General features: G+C 39.0%; 1 protein-coding gene across 2 annotated transcripts; it reads right to left on the reverse strand.

The window, feature by feature from the left end:
- Positions 1-243: 243 nt before the first annotated feature.
- Positions 244-5,721, reverse strand: LOC131256778 (CBL-interacting serine/threonine-protein kinase 21-like). Of its 2 annotated transcripts, XM_058257821.1 has the most exons (15): positions 4,615-5,721; positions 4,231-4,293; positions 4,056-4,127; positions 3,846-3,953; positions 3,654-3,725; positions 3,511-3,564; positions 3,119-3,244; positions 1,888-1,977; positions 1,650-1,775; positions 1,458-1,565; positions 1,245-1,364; positions 1,090-1,152; positions 882-956; positions 664-779; positions 244-590 (listed from the first exon to the last, which is right to left on the reverse strand). In XM_058257821.1, exons 1-15 carry the CDS (start codon positions 4,774-4,776, stop codon positions 527-529), a joined length of 1,419 nt encoding a protein of 472 aa, XP_058113804.1. In that variant the 5' UTR covers positions 4,777-5,721; the 3' UTR covers positions 244-526. The 2 variants fall into 2 exon arrangements, 1 of the variants encoding a protein (XP_058113804.1); XR_009176938.1 differs by lacking the exon at positions 244-590 and having other exon boundaries at positions 756-779; positions 882-970.
- Positions 5,722-9,272: the final 3,551 nt, after the last annotated feature.

The following is a 9,272-nucleotide window of genomic DNA, read 5'->3' on the forward strand; positions in this document are numbered from 1 at the left end:
TTTTCGTGCTCTCTAGATCTTGACTAGAGGACTGTTGTTTCTTTCCCATAATCTTGTTTTCTCTTCTTTGATCCATTCAGCCTCTGGGATTGCATTAGAAACCCAAGCTTAGTTTTATGGTTTCCTGCAAAGAGCGGGTTCGTCGTGCATGCTTAAATACTGTGCATGTTAAATGGACATTTGTCTAAGGTTTCCAATCTATCTCACAAACTCAAGAGATTTTATCGGACGTGAGAAAGCATGAGAAGTCAAAGGATGCCTATTATGTTATTTATCATCTTACAAAATGATATAGAATGTCAAAACATTGCAGGAGGTGAAAAACTTCACAAAAGAATTACACTTTTGAAGCCCAAGCAGAACAAAAATACTCTTTCTTCTTTCTTTTTGTTTTTGTTTTCCTTGTATCTTTTCTCCAACACTTCTATGAGTTACAAGTATAGGTATTTTTCACATGTGCTTAGTTCTGGGAAGCAGATCTAAACTGGTTCAGCAAGGATTTTGAGAAGTGAGGAGAGATTCGGTTTTAGAAGGAAGAATAGCACTGAAGGAATTCTTTACTATCCTCGTCAGTGTCATCCTCTTTGGAACTGCATGATTGAAAAAACCATGAGCATGCGGTAACCATCTCTTTCTGTTTAGCAGAACTCGGTCCGTGATTACCATTTTGTTTCCTGAGGATCATTTCCATCGACTCCATCTGCTGTGGAAGACATGCACAACTGTGATGAACCATCTACAGATTCCTCTTTAAGCACACTTGATAAGCTCTTGCAGAACTGGTTATTGTAGATGAGATGATTGTAGTCAGATAAAAGGTACATTCATTTGCAAGCATAGCCAGTTGCAGTGGGGGGAAAAGGAGTTTTGTTTCACCATACCTCTTTGTACACCCTTAGTTCTCCTGCATATTTTGATATTTCTACCACGCAGTGAGTTGGGGCGACCTCAATCACCTGTGTGTATAAATCTTATGTGAGTCCATGCAAGAACAAGACTGGGTTAGTTCTCCAGGGAAGTCGAATTGACTTTGATGAGTCAACTCGGTTTTGGTGGATTTTAAAACTTAGGCATGATTTGATAGATTACCTCTGCCGATACTGTGAAATGTGATCTACATCTTGTAAGCATCCTCGTTCCATGAAGTTTCACCTGATAAAATCAAAAGGCGGCATGGTTGCAGTGAGAATCCAAGTTCATTTCATCCAGCTTCTAAGGAGAAGGTAAGCCAGAGATCATGTTACCTTGGAATTGTTCATCCTCTCAACTGAGAGGCGTACATCCTTTGCAGCAACCTCAATCTTTTCTATTGTCTCGTGAATCGAATGCTCCGAACCCAATCTTGTTCTCTGTTTGTCATTGTCCTTGATGGAAGCAAATTATAAGTTGTGTTAGAGATTTCATATTCAAACGTGTTCTAGCGAAATCAAAATTTGGAAATCAAGATTTTGAAGCACCTCTTCTTCAAAAAGGCCTGACAAATCTAGATCATTAGACATTGCTATCAGTTGGAAAGCATTGATGAAACTTGGGGACTTGGCTTTTTCCATCTCAGCAGTGGTTTCCTGTATTCATTTCCATTAGTGTAATTCAGATTGCAATTCTACATCAGTTATAACTGAAGCATTAAAGATTTTTGAAACACCTACTCCTATGCTGTCGAATGCAGCATTAACATCATCCAAGTCTACATTCTCATCACTGTCGATGCCCGTAGAAGGCTTGTAATCTATATGAAACCAATCATTCTCAAGTATTTCCGCCACCGTCATTCGCTGTAGTGAGAAAAGAGAAAGTCATTGCTTGCAAATTTAGAGGTGCAGTCTATGCATATAGAGAAAAGATTTAGCAGTTTCTCATAATCAACCAAGACATTCAAGAATATACCGTTCCAGGCCGTGGATCCAATATCCTGAAAATTAGCTTTCTTTGGACTTCTGTAAACCACTCAGGCCAAACATATTCTGCTCTTGATATCTTTGAACAAGTAGAAGTATCAGTAATAGGAGGAATTAACAGTTGTGATTCATCAGGATGCGAATAATAATCTGATGTACCCACCCCATACAGATGGGCCTGTGGTTTTGATGTAGAGCGGGTCGCGGATAATTTCACGGCCAAGATGGACCCTGAAAATGCCCGATCGGAGATAGAAATGATCCAGACTGTTGGAACTTAAAATAGACATATCTTGCAAACCAGAATGAGTTATCGGACATAAAATATATGATTTTGGGGTAGGACGAGCTACTTTAGCCACCCAACCCCACTACGCCAGGTTGCGCAGGCCGGATTTGCGAAATACCATCAGATCGACGGTCAATTCCTTGTTTTAATTTCGTTTTTACTATAAATAGTAAGTTTTAGTTTTGATTATAACTCTTCATCCGTTGGGCTTTAGGAGTTGCGCCCAACATGAAAAGTTCTTAGAATAATCAGGAGAACAGCGTGGTGAAGCCAAATAGGACACTTACTATTTTTGGCCAAAAACCTTGCGCACTAGTAGACATCATGACCGTCTTTAAATAGTAAATTTACTATTTATAGTAAGTTGCGAATTCTAGGAGTTTTAGTTGTAGAGTTTGATTCTGAAATTTCTTCCATTGCTTAGTATCCCTATTTAAAGGGTTGTGAACTCGTTTATTTCATTCATCAATCAATATCGAAATTTATAGAATTTATTTTATATTTCCTTGTTCTTTTCCTCATGGATTCGAAAAGTCTCTGTGAGGAGTGTAGAGAAGTTCCGTGGATTTGGAACGGTTATCCCCTTGAGGAAGACAGTGCTCGGCCTCACGTCCTTCCCTGCGTCAGGTTTGGTGATCCAGACTGTTATGACAGGCCCCAACATGGATTTTGGATGCCCCAAAAATATCCCAAACTCGGAAGATCCTCACCCTTTCTTCGTTTGGATGGACACTATCTGCTAATCTGGAAGAGTACACATGTCCAGTGCAGGACTCTATCAGATGAACGATCTAGATGAACAAACCATGGGTTTACTTGTAATGATTGGGCACATCAGGAAGCTATTCACATCCTTGATGAACCAGGAGATGATTAACTTCTTTTCATCAGGAACTTTTAAGAGGAAGACATTGTCTCCACAGAAACTCACCTTCCGATACAAATTCATCAGGTTACGATCTTCGAAGGGTAGATAACCCGCGAGTAATTCGAAAAGAATCACGCCGCAAGACCAAACATCTGCTGCCGATCCGTCGTAGTTCTTATTGGCAATCACCTGTTGATGAGAAGATATCCATAGAATTAGTGTTTTGGCTTTCAAACTTCCTCCAAACTTGGAACAACAATGAAATTTCAGTATCTTTCTTTTATATAGATGGTATTGTGATCATCATCATTGTCATCGTCATCACCACCACCTTTTCCATCATGCATCATCGTCACCACCGTCATCATCATAGCCTTGTCCCAGCCATTTGGGGTTGGCTATATTCTCATTGTTGCTCTTTTTTAAGAAATCTTTCTCCAGTTATATGTGTTTACCTCAGGAGCGACATAGCTCGGGGAACCGCATGCCGTAGATAGTAAGTCTCCAGGCTGCCAATTCATTTGGAAATTTGGTCACTCATGGCTGATACCAGAAATGTGAACTTTAGTTGGTTGGGACTTTTTTAGCTTGATCTTACCTTGCGCAATATGCTGAGTCCGAAATCAGAGACCTTCATATTCCCTTGACTGTCCAGTAGCAGGTTTTCAGGCTGGTTACATCAACGAAATAGGGAGAACCCAAGAAAACCCAAATCAGATTGCATAAAATCTACTTTGACTGTAGAGCATTAGAGAATGGAAATATTCCTTCTGCTTCATTCGATTCTGACCTTTAGATCTCTGTGATACACACCTCTGCAATGGCAGTAGTCGACGGCATCAATCAACTGCTGGAAGCATTTTCTTGCCTCATCTTCGTGCAATCGTTTGAGGTAAGACTGGTGAGTAAGGAGAAAAAGCATTCAAAGGTTATTCAAGTCAGAAAGGAAAACTGCCAACATTCAAGACTTGTCTAGAGCCTACAGGTAGATATGGCCCACCATCTTGTCAGTGAGCTGCCCCCCTGAGATATATTCCATCACAAGGTATATCTTCCTCTTGGTCGCAATAACCTGGAGAATTCAACAGAATGATTACGAAACAAGAACCCAAAATTGCAGGATATGAATACCCAAAAACCCAACTGGTTTGAATTCAAGATCTTGCTGGACTGACCTCATATATACGGACGATGTTGGGGTGGTGTAGAAGCTTCATTGTACTGATCTCTCTCTTGACCTGAAATTCAAGCTCAACATACATCAAGGACTCATTTGAAGTAAGATTACAACGCGCTTTTGCCAACTACATCAGGATGTGTTTGGCTGTCATGGCAATGCAGTTGGGTGGTACTAATTTCTACCCAAAACTACACATGAAACAAGCAGAATACTGATGTTGGACTGAGGATGGAAGACAGGCCGGAAACATGGTTTTTGTGACTTCCAAATGCCATGCCTCCAGAAATATAGTTTTGAGAAAACATACTTCCATAGGCTCCCTCAAATTTTCTTTTTTTCTTTCTTTCCAACCCTTTATTCAGAATGTTGAAAGTAGTACCTGATCCATGAGATTGTTATCTATGACCATCTGCTTATCAATGATCTTGATCGCAACGTTGTGGCCCGTCTCAGTGTTCACCGCCACCTTGACCTTGGCGAAGGTGCCTTCACCAATGGTTCGACCCAGCTGGTACTTCCCTATGTTGGCTGCATAACCCATATTAATTTCAGTTGCTTTTTTTTTTATATCTTCAGCAGATAATTCTCTCCCCTTTCTTTGGTATTTTTTGCTACTCAAATCCTCCTAATTACGACATTTCGGAGAGAATGTGAGGTTTCTCTTGGAATCTATAACTCTGAGAAGAGTCAAATGTGTTGTCCCCAACTGCCATTTTGGATGGTGGTTGTTAGTATTTAGACTGGAATTGGGATTACTACAAGAAAGTTACATTTCTTCGGAGGGAAGACATGCAGGTGGGTAGGCGCACGTGATTTGAATGGCAAGTATTCTTCCATACTCTGGCAGAGCCTGTGATTGATACACAGACACTTAGATATTACTTTAGAATTGCATATTTAGCATACAAGTAATTCAAGTTTAACTTTTCCTCATTTTGCTGCTGATGCAGATGTATTTTGAACCAAAAAAAAAAAAAAGTTTGCTTATTTGATTAGTGGACATTTATTGGACGGTAGAAATGGAAAAAATAAATAAATAAATAAAAATGAATCCAATCGTCCTCTTTCAACAAACAAGTGGACCTAAATCAGAGGTTGGGATGGCTCGACGAATCCAATTTTGGTATAGCGTCAATGTGTTTCACAATATCGTGATGTGTACAATTTCTGAGTGCCTGCGTATCGAGCGATGTGCGTTGCTAGTGTATCAAATAAATCCCCATCCTGGTCCCCATTTTTTTTCCTTCACCCTTTTTCTACTGAGGTGACTTGTCATCAATCAGAGGAATGCTATGGGTCTTTAGTGAGAGATCCGGGCCATTCATTAGGTAGGGCACACTGTAAGCATCTTTTGGTCCAAAAATCAAAATACTTCACTCATTAAGTAGGGCATACGTTTGTAGAAGAATAGCCTACCTGACGAGAGCACCAATATGATGAATGGCTTGGATCTCACACGTTTGTCAAGTGGGTGTGTGGATCATGAAGCCTAATGTCCATCTCACACGAGGGAGTAGTTAGATATGACCACTTGTCATATAGAACCCGTGATCACCCAGGAGGCTTTCCCTTTTGTGCACAGGATCGGTAAGGGAGCCTTGTTTCATGTTGCTGACACGTGGCAGGTGGGCAGCGGATCCAGACCAATCCATCTGGTTAATTCTATCCGTGATAATCCTTGGTTGAGAATCACACCAAGCAGACTATCCTCACCATTCAAACAGCAAACTTGAAATGGACAATAGACATGAAAATGGTTGAACGTTCAACAGGAAGAAATGGATCGCTGGCCCATTGATGAATGGGACGTTGAAATTTTGGTTTTAAAAAATTAAAATATTTTAAAAAATTAAAATATTTGAAAATTTCATTTTTCCGTCAAAATAATGTTGAAATTTATATATATATATAAATGCGGTTCTTCCTTAGTTTCACATTAGAAGGGAAGAAAGAAATTTTGTGATTTATATGTGGCTGTATATGTAGTATTTTTACTTGGAGTATTGGAGGTTGAGATGCTTAAGTTGCGTGTTTACATGCGCACTCAGGCACGAACAGTGTTGTTGTAGTGGTGCTAGATAGTGCACTTTTCACGTTGATGATCCAATTGTCAGATTGTTTGATCCAACAATCTAAAACGCCCTAAATTTAATATCAACAGTCAAAAACGTTTTACAAATGTTCTGAATCATTGATGACCACCTGACAATGATCCCACTTCTCTAGGTCTTAAACTGGACCATTCTAATCCAAAACTAATCAATTCCAACAAATATCATCCAAATACATCAAAGCTCACCAAAAATCTTCTCCTTCTAAGAATATTACTAATAGACCACTGAATCCATCAAATCTCACCAAAAAATTCTCCTTCTAAGAATATTGCTAGAAGACCACTAATTATTTTGTTAGACGATCAGCTACGTTGAAATGAGTTTCTAAGCAGACCATTCGTAACTGCTGCACGCAAGATTTATATAGAAGACTTGTCTTATCTTGAAAATAATTCACTTATAACCCATCAACAATTAATAACGGGGTGAATCAAGCTTTAAGGACGGCCAATTTTTATATGATTCAATCTAGTGTTAAAAATAAATAATTTTTAATTTTTCAGTTTTCCACAAGGGCTCTACTTAGATGGACGATCTGGTTTCACCGCCATTGGAGCCAGGTGTCAACTATTGGCTAAGAAATGCCTGCCTGATCATCATATGATATTTAAAAAGAAGAAGAAGAAGAAGAAGAAGAAGAATCTCAAATCTAGAACGAAAGGTCCAGAATTACTCTTCAAGCCCTTCTGGCCATTTCAGCTCTGTTCTGTACGAACCTATGTAATCGGGTGTGAACTGACAGTGGGGTGTACTATTTTATTTATTTTTAAAAAAAGACGAAGAAGAAGCTAACAGGCTGCTTGGATCATGGACTCATGCGGCTCGTCCAATTCGACTCGGGTTTGGTCAGACCGATCCGGTTTGACACCACCAGTCAACCCGACTCAAGCGAGTCGGCCTGCTTTTTCCTGGACTCGTGCGAGCCGCAGGGACGGTCCGGATGAGTTCCCTAGCCTTAAATCCATGATCTGCATGCATAAACCCCATTTATGAATCCAATTAAAAGTTTAGGTGCTGGGGTCATTTTATAGTTGGTGTGACCCTCTTTTGTGTGAGGTCCAATTCGGTGTATGTATTGTATATCTATGCCATCCATCCGTTTTTTCAACTCATTTTAGGACATGGGACAAAACAATGAAGTAGAACCAGATCTCAGGTGGGTCACACCACAGGAAACAGTGGTAATTGACCACCAAAAACTTTTTGTGGGCCACAAAACTTTTGGATCAAGCTGATATTTATGTTTTCCCTTCATCAAGGTCTGTATGGCATTATCAACAGGTTGGATGTTAAATAAACATTAAGCTGAACCCTGGGAAGTCTTTAATGATGCTCGTTCTAAGATCACTAATACCTGTGGTGTGGTCCACCTGAAATTTGGATCTGCTTCATGTTTGGGCCATGCCCTAAAATGAGCGGGAAAAACGGATGGACAGCATCAATGTACAACACATACATTGAGGTGGCCCCACAGATAAGACCTTACCAAACACGGCCAGGTCTCCACCTGACTGAATCCGCCCCCCTTTTGGGCGGCCATCCAAATGGATGGGGTGACCAAAGGCTATAAAGAAGGGTTGGCGTATGGTCCCGAAAATGTTATACTATTTAAAGAAAAAAAAATTGATGTCAGCGCTGGGTTAAGGTTAAAATGAGATTTAAATATGGGTATTATTTTAAGGGGCTGGTCTCCTAAGCTAGTTTACCACCATTTTGAAATCAGAAGGGACTCATCCTCCTCACGTGTGGCATTCATGTATGGCTGCGGAAAATCCAAATTGTGGGGCATGTTGTGGACTATATTTCCATGATCACACTCATCAAGCAATCTTATGCATCGGATTAATGGCTGCCAAGTTAACAGTTAAAAATAAAATAGTGAACGATCCCAATTCCAAAGGTAAACACCAAACAGTTACTATCAATCGAGGTTTAAAAAACCCTAACTTTGATATCATGATAATGTAGAAAATTAGAAATCTTAATTAAAGAAAACTAAAGATGTAGGGTCACTTCCCTTCTCCTCTTTTATTATAATAAAATAATAATGAAATAATTTGAAAAACCCTATATCTCTAATTTCTTTAATTAAGTTCCCTAATTTCCCACATTATCATTACTTACAACTCTTAATACATGGGATATGTAAGGTTTGTTATATTGGATAATATACATCAACTAGCCTAGACCTTTAGCATATGCAGTATTCTCCACTATACCCTTTTCTTCCTCATTTAATGAACAATGAATTTACTAATTTAAACCTTTATAAAGTTTTATCTAACTTTCCTGAGGCATAGAAGCTTAAAGCTTATGTCCTTAGATTTTTTAAAATTATTTCTCACACATAATGTTGCACCTAAGTCTTTTTTGAAAATGGAGAATTCAATCAAAACTTATTTTTCTATATATTTTCTAAGTTTTTTCAACTAATAATGCATCATTTAATATATGGATAGAATAGTGCATTTGATCCCTTTACTCTTAAGCATACACGCACTTGACTAATTGATTACCAACATAGCTATCTTTAAATTAACCTCTTGAAACTTCAAGTAACAGTGATATGAAGCTTAATTTACATTAAAAAATAGTTTTATTTATTTGTTAAAAAATTATCTTTAGCACAAAACCTTTTAGTTGCTTCTTTTATATATATATGTAGAGTCATGCTCGCCTACGCACATGCGCACCTTTGCACACATGTCATGGGCGTCTAATTCGAATGGTCCATGTGATGCGGAATCTCATGAAATCCCAAGGGACAAATTTTCTCCCTGATCTAAAATTCTGGTGGGCCATAGCAAAGAGAAATGTAAATCAAGGGAGGAAACTGTTTTCATTTTTCATGGCCCACCAAAGTTTTGGATCAAAGTAAAAATTGGGCCTAGGGAGTTTAACAAGGTGCTGCTTCATGTGGACC

Source organism: Magnolia sinica, chromosome 9 (genome assembly GCF_029962835.1).
Source record: "Magnolia sinica isolate HGM2019 chromosome 9, MsV1, whole genome shotgun sequence".
Lineage (NCBI taxonomy): Eukaryota > Viridiplantae > Streptophyta > Magnoliopsida > Magnoliales > Magnoliaceae > Magnolia > Magnolia sinica.

Coding starts and splice junctions, on each gene's coding strand:
- LOC131256778 (XM_058257821.1), bottom strand. CDS start 4,776: ATGGGTTATGCAGCCAACATAGGGAAGTACCAGCTGGGTCGAACCATT. Junction 4,294..4,614: donor ATAACAATCTCATGGATCAG/GTACTACTTTCA, acceptor CTTGAATTTCAG/GTCAAGAGAGAGATCAGTAC. Junction 1,776..1,887: donor TGGATCCACGGCCTGGAACG/GTATATTCTTGA, acceptor TTCTCACTACAG/CGAATGACGGTGGCGGAAAT.